Here is a 21323-nt window from a genome sequence, read left to right as displayed (position 1 = left end):
TATTGCTGGTCCTTTGGAAGCCACTCAATTTGCCTATCAGATTCAGGAAGATTTGCTTTTGGTACAAGGTTGATAAGTACAGGGTGTCCCCAGAATCTTAGTTCTGGCTTAAACTTTTAGCATGTCCTCTATCTGTTAAACTGAATTGAATTCTTCCTCAGTTAGACTATATGGACTCTCAGTCCTCATTTGAGAAGATCAAATACTATAATGAATAGAAAGCACTTTGCAAACCAAAAAGCACTATCAAAATGGGAAGGGTTGTTAAAATTCTTGATATCATTAAGCCCCCAAAGACTTTACCCTGCTCCAGAGGTGGACTTGCCTCACTACTTCCCTCCTCCCTCTCCTGCTCCCACACTGGCTTGAACTGCTTTTACCCATCTGCATGAACTACAGTCTGCATCCCTGCTCCCTTTCATTAGCAGTTCTGAGGAAGTCCTCTTTCACATCAGTGTTATCATGGATTTTATTTTGCAGTTTGGGCTATTTGGAAGTGTGTTTTGCATGGCAATAAAAAAGGAAAGGAATAATTCAGAGGTGATTACAGTTTTAGTTTCCTGAATGCTCCTAGCACACAGAAACATAGATTTGTTTGTGTGTATCATTGTCTCACAGGAGCTCACAAGTTGTGAAATGGCTGACAGGCAGACAAAATAGAATGAGAACAACACAAGCAATAAGAAGAAGAAGAAGAAATAAGAGTCACAAATTTGGTGACAATTCAACCCCTGAATGATCCATATTTGATTTTTAGATTAATTGGATGCCAGAACTTTGTCTCCCTTCCTCTCAGAATTTTGCTCAGTCACCATATGTCTAAAATTTCAGTCATTTGTGGTGAGATGAAGATTAACGTGAAGGTAAGAAATGAAGAAAAATAGGATAATATTTTATTTAATCCAGGTAAGGCTCCTAACATACACCAGCTATGTTGGGGGTTGGGGCACGTCAAATAAGATTAATTTTACTTTAAAATCTCATTTAAATGTCCTAAGGGGGCGTCTTTTGTAGTGGACAATCTCCATATAATGTAAATAATTACTGTCTTTTTTTTTCAAAAGTTTTGGGTTTTCCACATAATTAATGAAGAGGAGTTATCCAGGTATATAAATAGAATCTCACCTCAAGAGAGGAAGTGAGGGGAAGGGAACCAGAGCTTATTAACCCCCCCCCCCCCCACAATATGCCAGGGACTGTGCTAAGCTCTGTTCAAATATCATCTCATTTGATTAGGAAAAGAGAATTGACTCTCCACAGGAAATCTCTCTATTTTGTACTTTGAAAATGATAAAAGGATCCTTTCTAAACTGTTTGCTCAAAACTTCATCACTGTTGTAAAACTTATGAAAATGTCTTCTCTGCAGGACGCCTCCTTATCTCTCAACAAGCCCGGGATTTCTGAGACAATTGCATCCCGGTTTTCAGGAAGTTCAATTAGAAGCCAACTTTAGGGGCTAAAAAGCATAGGTTGAGAGAGGCATTCAATTCAGCCCCATCTCTGCCTTAATGAAGAAACTAATGAAAACATCGGTGTTGGGGTGTTTTTTGTTGTTTTTTTTTTAGACTCAAGACCATCAACAAGAACTTTATTAGTAAATTGGGCTTGAAAAATAGGGTCAGAAAACAAAACTCACCACGTGAGCATTCCAGAGATTTAACAGTCATGTGGCTTATGTAACTCAAAGCCAATTGGATAAAAGTCTTTTGTTTGTTTTCTTCCTTATTTAGGACTGAAAGCTAAGTTCCAACAGTGACAGTTAGCTCAGCTTTAAAATCTTTCTGTGTTAATCTATAATATCTATCTGTTAATCTACAGGGTATGTGATTCTTTGCAAATAAGGAAGGCACTCTCTTTTTGTAAGAAGCAGCCTTTTGAATTCTGACCATAATGGCCTTAACAAAGATGAAGCATTTGAACTTGAACCTCAAGAAGAACGAAAGAATTGGAGTTGACTACATAAAGGGGATTCTTCAACCTACACCCACTTGTGATATCTGGGATGAAATCTGGAACTTTCAAGCCAAGCCAGATGATCTCCTTATTTCAACCTATCCCAAAGCAGGTCTGGGGAAGAAGGGCTTGAGGGAAGTTGGGGGGAAGGGTTTTACATAATGTGGAGCCTTAATAAATATTTCCTTAGTCAAATGATACAGATAGGATGCTAGAATAGGTAAAAATCTGCACTGGGTTTACAAGGGAGGGCAGGATTTAGATGAATGTATTTCTAGAGAGAGAGAGAGAGAGAGAGATTATTTGGAGATATTGCATAAACGTGGACTGCAATTTCAGAGATTTGATCCATTTCTCAGGGGACTGAAGTAGGAGAGAGGTGTCACTAAAATAGATTAAAGAGCATCCCTATGAGAGGTTTGAGGAGACTTTAAAAGATAAAGAGGCAATCTGATCAAGTCTAAGCTCTGCTTTCCTTCTTTGAGCATGACAAGACCTGCCTTATTTTTCGAATCAGTTTACAAAGATCTTTGTAGAGGAGAGTTCTAAGAATACACATGAGTGTTTGAAGGAAGGCTAGATACATCCTGTGTGTTGTACATGTGTACATGTGTTTGCATGTAGACACATTAACTCTTCTTAAAAATGGGAAAATTTTATTAGAAGCTTGAGCTTCAGTGATCCTGATCCCTACTTCTCCTCTACCTATTTCACCAAAAAAATTATTTTATGTTTGCTGTCCTTATAATCCTCTTATAGAAAGAGACACAGAGAGAGAGAGAGGAAGGATAAAGGTCAATTGTTGTCATAATGAGTAAATTTTTGCTCTAATCTATTTCTTGCTCTTATCAATTAGCACAAACTTTATGACCAACTTTCTCCCTAATACAATTTGACTAACAAATTTCTACTGACTCAGAAAATTGCTGACTACATTAGTCTCTGTGGAAAATAGCGTAATAGAGTGTTTTCAGGTAGAGTCAAAGACTAAGAATTTCCTAACAATAATAGCTAGCGTTGATATAACATGTTAAAGTTTGCAACTATTTATAACTTTATAACTTATAACATTATATCTATTATTTCATTTGATGCTTGTAACAACCCTGTGAGGTAGGTGCCAATTGTTATCCCCATTTTAAAGATGAGGACACCAAAGCCCAGAGGTTAAGTGATTTACCAAGGGTGTGAAATGACTAGTAAGTGACTGAGGCAGAATTTAAACATGTCTTCCTGAAGCCAAGTCTCATGCTCTGTACCAACCTCATTACTTCAGTTTTTTTTATTCTTTCCAATAATATGTAAAAATGCTTTTTACCATTCATTTTCTATCATTTGGGGTTCTGAATTCTCTACTTCCTCTGCTCATTCCCTCTTCCCTGAGATGATAAGCAATTTATATAGATTTTATATGTGTTATCATGCAAAACATATTTTCATATTTGTCATGTTATAGAAGATACACAAAGTTTCATTTTTAAGGAATTACAATCTTAAAAAGTCTCCATGCTGAATATAATTTTTAAAATTCAAAATAGTATAGAATTTTGCAGAATTGGAAGAGGTCTGAGAACCATTCTAGTCTAATCCATACATAAATAAAATTTATTTGACACAATAATCAAGGATAATTATTAAATATAGCTGAGTTAAAAGTCCAACCATGGTCTTATGATTAAAAATCCAGTGTTCTTGATACTGGACCCTGCTGCTTAAAAAAGGAGATAGCTATTTTCTAAAAGGAAATACTTTCAACATGAGCCTAAGGTCAATGGTGAGATACTAAATGCTCCATTCCCAGGAGGAATGAAAAGCTCAAATAAAGACTAAGATATTCATTCCTTTATAGAGTACCATTATAAAATGCTTTTTATCTATATTTACAAATAATGAGATTTTGACAAAACAATATGGAATTTTGTTCTATATTGCTTTGTGAATTTAGCATATACAGAATAGCTGTCATTCCATATTTTAAAAATCAAGAACTCTTTCAAACTTGTATTCTCATTTCTTTTTGTGGAATAAGGAACAACATGGACCCAGGAGATAGTAGACATGATACAAAATGATGGTAATATTGAGAAATGTAAACGAGCCCCTACTCACCTTCGGTTTGCTTTCGTTGAATGGAAAATTCCATCACTACCATCTGGTAAGTGACAATATGGGCACACAACCACACTTAACTCTAAACACCTGACTTAATTATTCCCTGACAACACATGAACAAAGGAAAGAGAAATCCTCTATTGGGTTTTTTTTTTCTCTACTCAGAATTTATCTTTACCCTTTTCTTTTCTGTCTTCACTTTCCCTTCAATTTCTGGCTGCTGCCTAGGATCAACAACAGCACTACCCTTCTCACATTTTCCCATCATCAGTCCATGCACAATGTTTTATAATAGTATAGGCAGTAGCAGGACTAGTAGTGATCAAAGGAAGGAGAGGAATCCCTTACCTTACCCCCAAACATCCCTCATTCCTGCATTATTGCCAATAGATTCTCCCATACCAGCACTGGTCTCTTGAGCAAGAGCACTAGTCTCATCTTATCTGTTCACACAGCCATAATCCCAGAGACTCTCTTTTCCCATAGGGAGGATTCTTGATCTGGGGTCTCAGACCCAAAGGGTCCCATTCAGAGGATCCATAACTTTATTGAGGCAGGGGGAAACCTACATCTTGATTTTCACTGGCTTCTAACTAAAATCTAGCATTTCTTTCAATTATTGAAAAATATTCTGAGAAGGGGTCTTAGAAGATTCACAGGACTGCCCAGAAGGATCAATGGAATGTTAAGAACTGAATTCCTAAACCCCCTCCCCTTCCAAAAGCTCCACACTCAATAGATGTTATGACAAAATATCCAAATATCTAAATCAATCACATATTTTCCTCTGAAATGTGGATGATTCTGGCTTCACATCTTTTTGTACAAAGACTCGCTGGCAAAATCCTTTTGAAAGGCTCCAGAGAAAAGTGTATTTGCCTCAGAGACAAGACTGAAAAAGAATAAGTATGCTGATTTGGGGGAATCTCTGTAAAAAGGGAGGGGTGCTTAGGGAAATATGAACAACTAGGAAGTTTAAAAGTGGGGTGACTGAAGAATGGACTTAACAAGGGTAAGCAAGAACAAACAACAAACCTAACTAAAAAAGTGCCACTGAGGTTGATGGCAATAGATGTCCACCATTCCTTTAACAACCTCTTATTAGCCTCTTTGCCTGGGCTTTAGCCCCTCTCCCCAGGGACTTAGGACTGAAAAAGTTTTCATTCTTATTACCACCAAGTTGAGAAGGGCAAAACAGAGGATACATAATTAAAAAATAATAACAACAATGACATCGCTTCTCTTGGTGCTTTAGTTATACTGTTATATTATCAATTTCTATTTGTTAGTGGACAATTTAAACACTTCATATAACATTTTATCTTTGGTTTTAAAAAAAAAGTTTAAGTTCTAAACAATTTATTTACAAGTGAACTTTACAAACACAGCCTATTCTGAAATTCAAGACTGCTGACCCATTATTCAGCATGATATATCATTTCTTGGCTCATAACAAGATAGATTAAGAGGCAGAAGGGTCTTTAGGGCAGTAGTGTCACACACAAATAGGAATGGATCCTGTCACACATTGATTTGGAAAAGCACAAATAAATATTATCCCATGGGGTATTTCTTTTTATTTTGTTTAAAATACTCTAACTACATTTTAATCTGGTTTGGCCCCATTAGGAAGTTTTATGATCCATTTGCTCCAGAGTTGGAGTCTTCTGCTTTATTTTTTTTTAACCCTTACCTTCCATTTTAGAATCAATTCTATGCATTGGTTCTAAGGCAGAAGAGTGGTAAGGGTTAGGCAATGGGGGTTAAGTGACTTGCCCAAGGTCACACAACTAGGAAGTATCTGAGATACTATTTGAACCCAGGAGTTCCTGTCTCTGGCCCTAGCTCTCAATCCACTGAACCACCTAACTATCCCCAACTCCTCTAATTTAGAGGTCAATCCAACTCCCACATTTTACAGATGAGAAAAGTAAAGGCAAGAGAGGTTAAGTAATACAAGGTTGCACAATTTGTAGATATCTAAAACAGGATTTCAACTCAAGCCTTCTTGCCTCTAACATTAGCATTTTACCATACTGCTACTCCTTCTCTGTCTGTCTCTCTCAGTCTCTCTCTTTCAGTGTATATGTATACATGTAAAATAACATTTATAGTACTTTTTAGTTTATACGTGTTTTCCTTATGGCATCTCTTGTAATGCAATTATCATTGGTCCTACTTCATAAATTAAGAAACTGAGACTCAGGGGTATTCGATGGTTAACCCAAAGTCACTAGTATCCTAAGTGCTGGAACTGGCTCTCCAACTCAGATCTTTTCCTTTTCAGTACATATGCTTGAGCCTTCCTGACTCTCATTCAGTATTTGGAACACTAAATAAACACTCCATTAATAATTAATTGAACTAAGCTATTTTCTGACCTTTGGCTTTTGAAATGTAGTGCCTACCCAAGTTGAAAGTTGTGCTGACTCAGTGATCCATTGGTTCCAGATCTGCTTGTCAGTCAGTGTCAGAGGGAGGCCACTCAAAGGAAAGTTTTGTATTCCCTGATATTTGTCACTGTAGCCCTGTCTGTTTCTATCTAGAAATTATTACATGCTTCCTCCCTTAAGGAGGAGCTGAAATGGCCCAAGACCTTTCAGGGACATGAACCTAGACAAATGGTTTTTTTCTCATTACAAAAGTTGCCAATAAAATCTGGCTCATCCTGAAGTCATTTGCTGGTCTCCAATGATTAGCCCATAGAGGTGTTACGACCATGACATACCTATGATAAAATCCTTTTAATTCTCTTTGTCCTGAGTTTTACCTCACTAATCTGGGTGGAAACCCAGACAAAATTCACTTTCAGCACCCAAATCTTATACTTTTGTAACATGGAAACAAAGTGTGCTTTCTGGAGATGGGGACCCTGACAATGTCTGTCTAGATATAGATAGACATTACTTATGAATATGTAGTGGAGATGCGCAGTTATATCTATGCAGTATTTCTAGATAAACACATAAATGCCTCACCTCTCAGGAGACACAGAGCACACTGTCTCTTTAAGTGTGGTTCACTCACTCCAACCTGACCTCAACCCAGTGTGTCTCCCTTTCCAGAGATAGATCACCGCAACACAATTGTATTCTGGTTTTCTCAGAGTTCGAGGAACAGCCTCCCTTCCCATGTGTTTTCTCTCTGCACGAGCAGACACTGATGAGGGAACACATGCACACGATATATGGCATTTCTATGACCAGCTACTTGCAATAATTAGACGTATCATTTTTAAATTGTAATCAGAGTCACGAATTTAACTATGAAGCAAAACAGAAAAGAATGTATCCAATAGAGTACATAAAGTGCATCATAATGCATGCATGAACCTGGATAATACTCTTCTATAATGCAGTCAGTCACTACGGTGAAAAGTACTCGGCCAATTCCCAACTGTTGATGGCCAGCTTCTGTGTTATTTTCCATTCAAGAGCATCCTCTCCATGTGAAACAAACAGAGAAGCACTATATGACTATAGATCCTTACTACTTTTCAGTTACAGAAATACTCTTTGGTTTCGTCTGGATCTCTAGATGTTATTTTGCAGACATTATTATAGCACTGTAATATATGTACTGTTCCTTGGTTTTACCACCTGCTCATCTGTCTCCTTTTCTAATCAGGCATTTATTTGATGATATCATTCACGTCATTTGGCAATGCCTGCAATGTTTGGAGTATGCAATTTTTTCATTCATCTCTAAATTACTCATTTTAGCCAGAAACTTGAATTCCTCAGAAATTATTACTTCTACCTCTACAGCATTATTGGAAGTAAACTCATGTTTTCAAAATGGAATTTTGTTTGAAGAAAGTCTTTATGCTTAATTTTTTTAAAAAGCGCCACACAATTTTCCAATTGTGAACTAGCTCATTCTTACTTAAATGCAGCACTGGGCCAAACTCATTGCCCTCCTGTACTATCTGGCCTGGATATATGTACTGATGAACCAATTGTCTATCTAGACGTCATAATGTACACAACGGAAATTTTTGTATACTTTTTTGTTGTTTAGTTTTTCCTGATTGGCTAAATTCTTATGTGATTATGCTTTTTGGGGGAGGCTATACAATGTCTTTGTCTTGATATAATGGGAATATGTCTGCATGAAAGAAACTCTCCATGAGGTTATGTAAATCATTGTAGAAGTCAGCTACCTGCAATATAAAAATCTAGTTCCATTCCACAAACATTTAATAAGTATCTGCTACGTAAAGAAAGCACAGTGGCTAGGCAATTTTTTATTTAACAATTAAGTAAGACATGGTCACTGCCCTCTTGGAGTTAATCTAGTATAAGAATACCTATGATGGAAAATATGACAAGATAAATGCCTTTAATACTTGCATTTGAAGTACCTTTCAAGATCTCATAGAGGTAAGATCACAACTGACTGAGACCATCCAAGGAAGTTTCCTACAAAGGGGGACATTTGAAGTGAAATAAGGTTAACAGGTAAAGATGGAAGAAAGTATATTCCAAAGGACAAAATGTTTGAGGAAACTTAGGAAAGCATGGTATATATGAGAGGCAGTAAGTAGTCAAATTGTCTAAAACACAAGGTACGGAAAGGGGCATAAGTTGAAATAAGATTGGACAGCTAAAATGGTGGTGTAATGTGGAGAGCCTTGAATGCCAAACTAAGGAATTTGGATCTATCAAGGATTTTTGAACAGTAGAGTGAAATGATTATACCTTTCAAAAGATAAATTTATCTGGTAGTACTATAAAGCATGTATTGGAGAAAGCAGAGAATGAAAGCATGAGGACCAAACCAAGGGCTATGGCAGTAGCCCAGGCAAGTGATGAGGGCTTCTAATAGGACAGTAGCAATTGGAACACAAAAGAGTGATTGGAGATGAGGTGTGGCAATGAATGGAAGCAAGATGCAAGAGTGAATAAAGATGAAAAATATCATATGTGAAACTAGACTCTCTAGGACTTAACAATTGATGGGTGTAGGAGGGGTAAGTAAAGGAAGGTTCAAAAATAATAGCAAGATTTCAAACTTAAGATACTAGCAGAATGACCTTGAAATCAGAGGATCCAAGTTCAAATACTATGTTTTACGAAGTCTACCTGTGTGTCCTTGAGCAAGTCATTTAACCTCTCTTGGCCTTAGATTCCTCATCTACAACATCAGAAAACTAGATTAAGTGGCTTCTGATGTACCTTATTTATTCAGATCTATAATCTTATAATATTTATAGATCATTTAAAAACTATCTTACGAAACTGTACCGCCATTATCTTTGAAGCAGGAGATAACATTTTGTATTTTTTTTGTTGTTTTATTGGTTGTCATGCCCTAAGAATCCATACCTTAATAGCTAACCTATTAGAGATGAAGCATTCCACATCACTAGGGTAGTACTCAGACCATATACACACTTTAGAAGTAATATCAATTCCAAAACCTATGCAGTACAATTTCATTGCTGAAATTTATGGAGGATACCTTTTATAAAGGATTTAGTGGGGATGATATACAAATATAGCCACATAAATCAAGACTAGACAGATAGTTTATTGCATCTTTACTGTTCACTAGGCACTGTACTAAGTTCTGGGGATACAAATTGAAGCAAACAAGAAGCTTAACAGGCAGCTAGGTGTCACAGTGAATAAAATGCTGGGCCTGAAGTCAGGAAGACTCACCTTCCTGAATCCAAATCTTGACTCTAATCCATACTAGCTGTGCGACTGGGGGCAAGTCACTTAACTGTTTGCTCTAGTACCTCATCTATCAAATGAGCTAGAAAAGGAAATGGTAAAGTACTCTAGTACCTTTGTCCCATAAAGCCCTAAACAGGATCACAAAGAGTCAGGCACAACTGAAACAGTCAAACAACAAAAGGACCTCACCTGACCTCAAAAGAGTATATATTCTAATAGCAGAAAACACATAAAAGAGAAATGGACTAGCTAAACCCAAATATGGCATAGACATGGACAAGAATACATGTTAAGATAAGACAAAGACTTACCTCTCTCAGCTCTGTTTCCCAGAAGCAGAGTTTAAGGTTCCAGTTCCAATGACAGGAAGATGAAGATAATGGTAGCATGGTGTGGAGATGGACACTGAGATCTAGAAATAACTATAATGATCTTGAAGTTGCACTTAATTGTTCCAACAATGAAAGAAAAATTATCCTAGAGTCACAATATAAGAATGATGCTGAATGGTCAAAAACTGTCTTGTAGGTGTGGAACAAGCTAATGCAATGCCATCACCACGCAAACTGAAAACTCATCTTCCCATTCAGCTACTGCCACCATCCTTCTTGGAGAAGGGCTGCAAGGTAAGAGCAAGAGATAAACATTCCTTGGAACCTCTTAAAGAGGGCTTTGACCAGTCATCTAGAAACAAACTTCTCCTGGTCTCAAGGATATTAATCTACTACTAACCCCAGGGATTTCTTTTTGATGGGATCAGAAGGGAGGATAGACCAGTAATTTCATTGATCTAAGGAATTACCAGGTAGGAAATCCCTTATTAATCAAAACATGTGGGCACTCACTCCAGTTTTAGCCTTAAGGAGCTGTCCAGCCCAATGAGAGTAACACTGACTTTCTCAGGGTCACACAATTGATATGTATTCAAAAGACTTGAACAGAAGTCTATCTGACTCCCCAGTGACATACTTCCCTTATTATAATTACCTTGGAATCCTTCCTATTGCTCACAGAAATAGAATCACAAGAAATCAGCCCCTAAGAATAATTGTGGGGCAGCACTGAGATCATAGTTACCATACCCAAAAGATAATCTAGACAGATGTCAGGACACATGCAGACTCCTGTATCTTTATATCACTACAACGCTTAGTCAATATTCATACCAGATGACTAACTAGAAGCCAATTTGTCCAGGGTCTTCATTTCGCAGATGAGGAAGTTGAGACCCAGAGAATAAATAATTGATGAACGAATCAATGATACTTAACTGAGATTATTAATTTTTTTCCTCAATACACTTTAAAACCTCCTTTTTCTTCCCTCCTCCATGAACAATTTCAGATAATCTATGTGGCAAGAAATGCGAAGGACAACTTGGTGTCCTATTACCATTTCCAAAAGATGAACGCAGCACTTCCTGATCCAGGAACCTGGGAGGAGTATTTTGAAGATTTCCTGAATGGAAAAGGTGACAGAGTCCAGCTATATTGTTTTTGCCAACAAAATCCTAAAAATATGGAGAAATCTTTGACCACTTCATGAAGAGTTCAGTCTTCTTAATTATCAAGGAGTTTCTTGTGTGGCCCACATTCTGTCCTGAATGCATCCTCCATTCAAACTAATTTATGCACTTTTCTTACCTGCCTTTCAGTGTGCTGGGGTTCCTGGTATGACCATGTAAAAGGATGGTGGGAAGCAAAAGACAAATATCCCATTCTCTACCTCTTTTACGAGGACATGAAGGAGGTGAGCACGAGAGCCAGTCTGTCAAGTGATAATATTTACTAAGGGTCTGTTGGGTATAGTTAACTATACTTGGCACTTAAGATACTTAGAAGATAGCAATTAGGGGGTTTAATGAAAAGAAATACAAGACTGGAGATAGGAAGACCTGGGTTCAAATGTAACCTTAGACACTTCCTAGCTATATGACCCTGAGCAACTCACTTAATCCCAATTGCCTAGATCTTACTGCTTTTCTACCTGGAATTAATTCTTACTATCAATTCTACAACAGAAGGTAAGCTGTCTCTGAGTGTGTGTGTGTGTGTGTGTGTGTGTGTGTGTGTGTGTTTTAATACAAGGAAATAGAAGATTACCCTAAATACCCTTCTCGTGTGTAATAGACATTTTTTAAATATTGCTTTAACAAAGCACTGATAATAAGGTTCTTAATGCATAAGCATTACATACTTCCTGCGTATAAAGGAAATTTTTTCTGTTATCAGGATTCTAAGAACTAATTATTGAGGCTCTGGATTTTTTATGCAGAAATACCTTGTCAATTCCAGTGGGGGGGGCATTTTTATGAACTTTCCCCAGAATAATGTTCTTTACCTCTTTCACTGTTCTTATAGCCTAGACATAGTTATCAGCAAACATTTACTAAGCAGTTACTATGTAAGAGTTACTGTTCTAAGTACTGGGGATACAAAACTAAGTAAAACTTGTCTTTCTCCAGAGTGATGTTCTAGGACTATTACTCCGCTATTAATTCCTAGCCATAAAAGTCAAGTCAACTAGTATTTATTGAGTTAGGCATTATTCTAAAAACTGTGGATTCAAAAACAAGCAAAAATACAGTCTGTAAGAGTATCAGGTGCTACAGTGGATAGAGGGCCAGGCCTGGAGTCAGAAGGTCTTAGGTTCAAATTTGACCTCAGATACTTTCTAGCCCTATGACCCTGGGCATGTCACTTAACCCTTTGTGCCTACATCTTGCCTGTATATCTTAGACTTGTTACTAAGACAGAAAGTAAGGGTTTAAAAATAATACAATTCACACCCTCAAGAGTTTACCTTGAGAAAGAGAGCACATAAAAGGGAACTGAAAAAAACTAACATACTTTCTACTATATTGCACTTTGTGTTACAGTGGGTTGAAAGTTCTATGACATAAACAAATGTGCCAAACTAGAAAGCATTTCCAGGAAGAGAAACAACATCATAAATGGGGAACGTGCCCTTGAAAAGGGTACCTTTTAACAAAGGCAGAGAGCCCCAGTATTAGATTTAATATGGAAAATAGTAAACTATCTTTTATAAGTCATTTATTTATTTGAACATTAGCTTTTTAGTTTGAGTTTATAATTATTCTTCTTCTGCTGAAAAGGCAAGCAATATATCAATTATATAGATCAAATCATGCAAAACATATTTCATATTAACCATGTGTCAAAAAAGGGCAATGAAAATAAATTGAAAAAGTATTTCAATCTAGACTCAGAGTTCATTAGTTGTTTCTCTGAAGATGGATAGCATCCTTCATCAGTCCTTTGGAATTCTTGTGTATTATTATATGGATGAGAGTAAGTTAAGTCTTTCATAGCTAATCATCCTCATAATGTTGCTCTTATGCTGTACAATGTTCTCCTGATTCTGGTCACCTCAAATCAGTTCATATAAGTCTTCCCAGGTTTTTCTGAAACCATCTTCCTGATCACTTCTTAGAGCACAATAGTATTCCATCACAATCATATATCACAACTTGTTCAGCCATTCCCCAACTGATGGGCATCCCTTCAACATCCAATTCTCTGATGCCACAAAAAGAAAGAAAGAAAGAAAGAAAGAAAGAAAGAAAGAAAGAAAGAAAGAAAGAAAGAAAGAAAGAAAGAAAGAAAGAAAGAAAGAAAGAAAGAAAGAAAGAAAGAAAGAAAGAAAGAAAGAAAGAAAGAAAGAAAGAAAGAAAGAAAGAAAGAAAGAAAGGAAGGAAGGAAGGAAGGAAGGAAGGAAGGAAGGAAGGAAGGAAGGAAGAATGAACTGCTATGAGTATCTTTGTGCAGGGGGTACTTTTCCTTTTTTCTTTGGTCTCTTTGGGATATAGCTTAAAGAGTGGTATTTCTGGGTCAAAAGATATGCAAAGTTTATAGCCCTGTGGCCATAATCCCAAATTGTTCTCTAGAATGAAATTCTCTTTTCTCTTTCCACTCTCACAGAACCCAAAGCATGAGATTCAAAAGATAATGGAATTCATGGGGAAGAAACTAGATGAAGATGCTTTAGATAAAATCATCTACCATACCTCTTTTGATATAATGAAAAAGAATCCAATGGCAAACTATACAACAATTCCTGGTGAAATTATGGACCACTCTGTTTCCCCATTCATGAGAAAAGGTATATGTATTTTTCTATTATATTCTTAAGAATATTCTTTTCTTTTATTTCAAATCATTTGGAAATTTTCATTTACCCTTCTTTATCTAGGTATTATAGCTATTAAATGTAGACATAGATAGAAATAAAAGCAAAAGTATAGAGATCTTTGAAGAATAAAAATATTTATCAGAATAAAAAGCTTATTTTAAGAGATGATTGATTAAACAAAAATAATCTTGTGTTTAACAGAATAATCTGAAATTATAAAATTATATTAAAAAATGCTGACATCCCTCAAGCAAGGTTCTGAACTTTTGAATGAACTAAATTTTAAAATAGAGGCAAGTGAATGGCAGATCCTTGAGTAAGGAAGATCTGAGTTCAAATCCAGATTTAGCTATTGATGGGCTATGTCACCCTGAGCAAGTCATTTCCATGAGCTTCTGTTTCCTTAAGTATAAAATGGGAAAAATCTACTTCCTAGTGCTCTTATAAAGATCAAATGAGCTAATTTTTATAAAATGCTTAGTACTGTGACTGACACATAGTAGTAGGTACTTAATGAATTTTGTTCCCTTCCCACTCCTACAATATAAACATCATATTTCAAATTAAATACTCCTACACTAGGCTCTTGGTATTAATGACAGCTATTTAGTGGTTAATAGTGATATCTTGCATTGCTTTTATTTAAATTAATTTATTTACTCATTTAGAACATAATCCTTGGTTACAAGAATTATATTATTTCCCTCCCACCCAACCCCACCCTTCCCGCAGCCGACACACAATTTCATTGGGTATTACATGTGTCCTTGATCAAAACCTATTTCCATGTCATTGGTGTTTACTTTAGGATGTTCATTAGAGTCCACATCCCCAACCATATCCCCTCGACCCATGTATTGAAGCAGTTGTTTGTTCTTCTGTGTTTCTACTCCCACAGTTATTCCTCTGAATGTGGATAGTGGTTTTTCTCATAGATTCCTCCAACTTGTTCGAATCACTGCATTGCCACTAATGGAGAAGTCCATTACTTTCAATTGTTCCACAGTGTATCTGTCTCTGTGTATGGTGTTTTCCTGGTTCTGCTTCTTTCTCTCTGCATCAATTACTGGGGTTCATTCCAGTTCCCATGGAATTCCTCCAGTTCATCATTCCTTTGAGCACAATAGTATTCCATCACCAACAGATATCACAATTTGTTCAGCCATTCCCCAATTGAAGGGCATCCCCTCATTTTCCAATTTTTGGCCACCAAGAGCGCAGCTATGAATATTCTTGGACAAGTCTTTTTCCTTATTATCTCTTTGGGGTACAAACCTAGCAGTACTATGGCTGGATGAAAGGGCAGGAAATCTTTTAAAGCCCTTTGGGCATAGTTCCAAATTGCCCTCCAGAATGGTTGGATCAATTCACAACTCCACCAGCAATGAATTAATGTCCCCACTTTGCCACATCCCCTCCAGCATTCATTACTTTCCTTTGCTGTCATTTTAGCCAATCTGCTAGGTATGAGGTGATACCTCAGAGTTGTTTTGATTCGCATTTCTCTCATTATAACAGATTTAGAACACTTTGTCATGTGCTTATTAATACTTTTGATTTCTTTAACTGAAAATTGCCTAGTCTTGTCCTTTGCTCATTCATCAGTTGGAGAATGGCTTGATTTTTTGTACAATTTGTTTAGCTCCCTATCAATTTGAGTAAATAGACCTTTGTCAGAGGTTTTTGTTATGAACATTGTTTCCCAATTGGTTGCTTCCATTTTAATTTTGGTTGCATTGGTTTTATTTGTACAAAACCTTTTTAATTTGATGTAATCAAAATTATTGATTTTACATTCTGTGATTTTTTTCTAGCTCTTGCTTGGTTTTAAAGTCTTTCCTTTCCCAGAGATCTGACAAGTACAATATTCTGTGTTCACATAATCTGCTTATAGTTTCCTTCTTTATATTTGGTGTAGGGTGTGAGATGTTGATCCAAACCTAATCTCTCCCATACTGTCTTCCATTTTTCCCAGCAGTTTTTATAAAATAGTGGATTTTGGTCCCAAAAGCTGGGATATTTGGGCTTATCATAGACTGTCTTGCTGAGGTCACTTAACCTAAGTCTATTCCACTAGTACTCCTTTCTGTCTCTTAGCCAGTACCAAATTGTTTTGATGACCACTGCTTTATAGTATAGTTTGAGATCTGGGACTGCAAGACCGCCTTCCTTCGCATTTTTTTTTATGATTTCCCTGGATATCCTTGATCTTTTGTTCTTCCAAATGACCTTTGTTACGGATTTTTTTTTAATTCAGTAAAATAGTTTTTGGGTAGTTCAATGCATATGGCACTGAATAAGTAAATTAATTTGGGTAGGATTCTAATTTTTATAATGTTAGCTTTTCCTACCCATGAGAAATTAATATTTTTCCAATTGTTTAGATCTAGTTTTAATTGTGTGGAGAGTGTTTTGTAGTTGTGTTCATATAGTTCTTGTCTTGGCATATAGATTCCTAATTATTTTATATTGCCTAGGGTGATTCTAAATGGAATTTCCCTTTCTAATTCTTGCTGCTGAGATGTGTTGGAGATATATAGAAATGCTGATGAGTTATGTGGGTTTATTTTGTATCCTGCAACTTTGCTAAAGTTGTTGATTATTTTGACTAGCTTTTTGGTTGATTCTCTGGGATTCTTTAAGTAGACCATCATATCATCTTCAAAAAGTGATAACTTGGTCTCCTCACTGCCTGTTTTAATACCTTCAATTTCTTTTTCTTCTCTAATTGCTACAGCTACTGTTTCTAGTACAGTGTTAAATAATAGAGGTGATAATGGGCATCCTTGTTTACTCCTAATCTTATTGGAAAGGCTTCTAGTTTATCCCTATTGCAGATGATGTTTGCTGATGGTTTTAGATATATGCTGTTTATTGTTTTTAGGAAAGGCCCTTCTATTCCCATGTTTCCTAGTGTATTCAATAGGAATGGGTGTTGTATTTTGTCAAGGCCTTTTCTGCATCTATTGAGATAATCTTGATTTTTGTCAGTTGGTTGTTAATATGGTCAATTATGTGGATGGTTTTCCTAATATTGAACCATCCTTGCATTCCTGGTGTGAATCCTACCTGGTCATAGTGAATAACCCTTGTGATCACTTCCTGGAGTCTTTTTGCTAGTATCCTATTTAAGATTTTTGCATCTATGTTCATTAAGGAGATTGGTCTACAGTTTTCTTTCTCTGTTTTTGGCGTGCCTGGTTTTGGAATTAGTGCCATATTTGCATCATAAAATGAATTTGGTAGAACTCCTTCTTTGCTTATTCTGTCAAATAGTTTGTATAGTATTGGGATTAGTCATTCTTTGAATGTTTGATAGAATTCATTTGTGAATCCATCTGGACCTGGGGTTTTTTTCTTAGGGAGTTCTTTGATGGCTTGTTCAATTTCTTTTTCTGATATGGGGTTGTTTAGGTAATCTATTTTTGCCTCTGTTAGTCTAGGCTATTTATATTTTTGTAAATATTGATCCATATCACCTAGATTTCCATATTTATTGCCATATAATTGGGCATAATGATTTTAATGATTGCCTTAATTTCCTCTTCATTAGAGGTGAGGTCTCCCTTTTCATCTCGGATACTGTCAATTTGGTTTGCTTCTTTCTTTTTTTTAATTAGATTGACCAGTACTTTGTCTATTTTATTTGTTTTTTTCAAAATACTAGCTTCTGGTCTTATTTATTGCATCAATAGTTCTTTGATTTCAGTTTTATTAATTTCTCCTTTGATTTTTAGGATATCTAATTTAGTCTTCATCTGAGGATTTTTAATTTGTTCACTTTCTAGTTTTTTTAATTTGCATGAGCATTCATTGACCTCTGCCCTCTCTAGTTTGTTAATATAGGAACTCAAGGATACAAATTTCCCCCTTAGTACTGCTTTGGCTGCACCCCTTAGGTTTTGAAAGGATGTCACATCATTGTCATTTTCTTCAATGAAATTATTAATTGTTTCTATGATTTGTTCTTTAACCAATTTTGGAAAATCGTATCGTTTTATTTCCAATTAATTTTTGATTTGCCTCTCCATGTACGCTTACTAATTATTATTTTCATTACATTGTGATCTGAGAAGTTTGCATTCATTATTTCTGCTCTTTTGCACTTGTTTGCAATTTTTTATGCCCTAATACATGGTCAAATTTTGTGAATGTACCATGTGCTACTGAATAGAAGGTATATTCCTTTTTGTCCCTATTTATTTTTTTCCACATATCTACTAACTCTAATTTTTTTTAAGATTTCATTTGCTTCTCTTACCCCTTTCTTATTTATTTTTTGGTTTGATTTATCTAGTTCTGATAGAGGAAGGTTCAGGTCTCCCACTTGTATAGTTTTTCTATCTATTTCACCCTTGAGCTCCACTAGTTTCTCCTTTAGAAATTTAGATGCTATGCCATTTGGTGCATACATGTTGAGTACTGATATTTCCTCATTTTCTAGACTGCCTTTTATCAGGATGTAATTACCTTCCCTATCTCTTTTAACTAGATTTATTTTTACTCAGGCATTGTCAGATATCATGATTGCAACTCCTGCCTTCTTTTATCAGTTGATGCCCAATAGATTTGGCTCCATCCTTTTATGTTCCCCCTATGTGTATCTACCTTTCTAATGTGTGTTTCTTGTAGACAGTATATGGTAGGGTTTGGGATTCTAATCCACACTGCTATTCGCTTGCATTTTATGGGTGAGTTCATTCCATTCACATTCATATTTATGATTACTAGCTGTGTATTTCCAAGTATTTTTATTTGTCCTCCCAGTCCTGCCTTTTCTTCTTTCACTATTTCCTTCTACACCAATGTTTTGTTTTGAATCAGTCCCCCTAATTCCCAACCTTATTTTATTTCCCTATTCCCCCCCTCCCTTCTTATTCCCCCCCTTATTTTCTTTGCAGTCTTTTTAAACTACACCCCCACCTTCACCCTCCCTTGTGCTTCTTCCCTCCCTACCGGTCGATTTGTTACCCTTCTACTTCCCTAAAGGGCGCAAATATATTTTCTGCCCCAATGGATTGGATTGTTCTTCCCTCTTTGGGTCAATTTTAATGCACGTAAGAGTTGAGTATTTCCCATCTCCAACCTCTTTACCCTTCCAGTGTATTGATATTCTCCCCCCTCCCGCCATGTGCTTCTTTGTGAAAAATAAATTTACCCCCTTCAGGTTCTTTTCCCATTCCTTTTAATATTAACCTCTTTTTTTTAGCTCTAGTTGTATATATACATATATGTATTTATGCATACACATATCTATATACTTATTTATGTCTTGTCATTTCATCCTATTCAGTTTGTCACTGTTCCCTCTAAGTGTACTTCTTCTAGCTGCCCGAGTGATAATAACAAGTTTTAAGAGTTACCAATGACCTCTTTTCTTATAGGGATACATATGATTTTAACTTACTGGGTCTCTTTTAAAAAAAAAAGTTCTTTTGTTTGTTTGTTTTGTTTTTCTTTTTTCTCTCTTTTTTTAATTGCCTTTTGGTGATTCAAGTTCTGTACTTGGGTATCAAATTTTCTGCTCAATTCTGGTCTTTTCTTTATAAATGCTTAGAATTCTTCTATTTTGTTAAATGACCATACTTTCCTCTGTAAGAATATAGTCAGTTTTGCTGGGTAGTTGATTCTTGGTTGTAGAGCTAGTTCCCTTGGTTTCTGGAATATCATATTCCATGCCTTTCGGTCCTTCAGTGTAGATACAGCCAGATCCTGTGTTATCCTAACTGTGGTTCCCTGGTATCTGAATGATTTCTTCTTAGCAGCTTGTAATATGTTTTCCTTGGTCTGATACTTCTTGAATTTGACTATAACATTCTTGGGTGTTGTCATTTGAGGATTAAATACAGGAAGTGATCTGTGGATTCTTTCAATCTCAACTTTTCCATCTTGTTCTAGAATATCAGGGCAGTTTTCTTAGATAATTTCCTGTAGTATGATGTCCAGGCTTTTTCTTTTGTCATGGTCTTCTGGTAGACCAATGATTCTTAAGTTGTCTCTCCTGGAGATAATCTTCCATTTTTATATTAACACTGTGGACTGTAATGAAACTAGAGAGAAGCAATAACACTGACCAGTGAGAGTGAAGCCAATGAAGAACTTATGAGCCAGTTTTTATGTGCCCAAAGCTATTTTTAACCATGTACAATTTTTTTAGTTTACTACACCTGATTATTTTCAAGCATTCAAACAACCAGCAAGCATTTATTAAGCACCTACTGTGTGATTAATATTATACTCTATGATAAGAGTCCTATCCCATGATAGATGCTAAGAAGCCAATGATAAAAACATAATTATCACTGCCCTTAAGGAATTTACCCTCTTTTATGGCAGCATACAGATAGGAATTTGAAAAATATTCACTAAATAAACATAAGATAATTTGCTCAATACACTACCAGCTAGTATATACACATGTATATATAGATTCACTCTTATTATTCTTATTTTATAAACAGGGAAAGTGAACATGAGAGTTTACATAACCTGTTCATCATCATCACACACCTAGTGTTAGAGATAGGATTTGAGCCTTTGTCTTCATGGTACCAAGGTAGCACTATTTCCACTAAAATGTAAGTCTAGTGTCATCCATTTTATTAAATATGCTTATTAATATTCCATTGTTGTATTTTAGGCACTGTTGGAGACTGGAAAAATCATTTCACAGTAGCTCAGAATGAGAGATTTAATGAAATCTATAAGGAGAAGATGACTGATACTACACTCTCTTTCTCCATGGATGACTAAGAAGGAAAATCTGAGATTGAGACAGAATGAGGAAGAATTCTGAACTCACCCAAAACTCTGAAGCTAAAGAGATTTATCACTAACTACATAAAATTCTCACAATGATGGCTAAAAATAAGAAACATTTTAGGCTCACTTTTTGGAGGTCTTTTTAGATTTTTCTCCACTGGCTCCTTTAATCTCAGGAACTATCTTATTATTTCATTCCCCTCTCCATAGATATTTAATATAATTGCATTTCCATGATGCTATTCATAATAAAGTGAATTTAGTATATTTCTGGCATGTGTTGATATATATTCATCTGTATTTTTCTTGCTCTTCTATTTGATTATGCCACCATAATTTACAGTCCACCAAATCCATATATTACATATTGTAGCTATATGACTCCCAAGATTGATTTAGAATATTTTTTGATGGTTATATGATTCAGGATTTTCCCTATCCTTCTTCCTTCCCCCCTCCAAGAGCTGACAAGCAATTCCACTGGCTTATACATGTATCATTGTTCAAAACCTATTTCCTGTTATTCATATTTGCAGTAGAGTGATCTTTTAACATTAAAAGCCCAATCACATACCCATTGAACCACATGATTGATCATATGTTTTTCTTCTGCATTTCTGTCCCCACAGTTCTTTCTCTGGATGAGGGTAGGGTTCTTTCTT

The 21323-nt window shown here is 35.9% G+C and overlaps 1 protein-coding gene across 1 annotated transcript; it reads left to right on the top strand.

Moving 5' to 3' along the window:
- Window positions 1-1665: 1665 nt before the first annotated feature.
- Window positions 1666-20928, top strand: LOC100019781 (sulfotransferase 1C4-like). Its single transcript, XM_001372482.3, has 7 exons — window positions 1666-2066; window positions 3984-4109; window positions 10276-10373; window positions 11092-11218; window positions 11402-11496; window positions 13689-13869; window positions 20540-20928. Exons 1-7 carry the CDS (start codon window positions 1892-1894, stop codon window positions 20650-20652), a joined length of 915 nt encoding a protein of 304 aa, XP_001372519.2. The 5' UTR covers window positions 1666-1891; the 3' UTR covers window positions 20653-20928.
- The last annotated feature ends 395 nt before the right edge of the window (window positions 20929-21323 follow it).

The sequence above is a fragment of the Monodelphis domestica genome, chromosome 8 (assembly GCF_027887165.1).
Source record: "Monodelphis domestica isolate mMonDom1 chromosome 8, mMonDom1.pri, whole genome shotgun sequence".
In the NCBI taxonomy this organism is placed as follows: Eukaryota; Metazoa; Chordata; class Mammalia; order Didelphimorphia; family Didelphidae; genus Monodelphis; species Monodelphis domestica.
The sequence above is the reverse complement of the archived record's forward strand: the minus strand, read 5'-3'. Positions and strand labels throughout refer to the sequence as shown.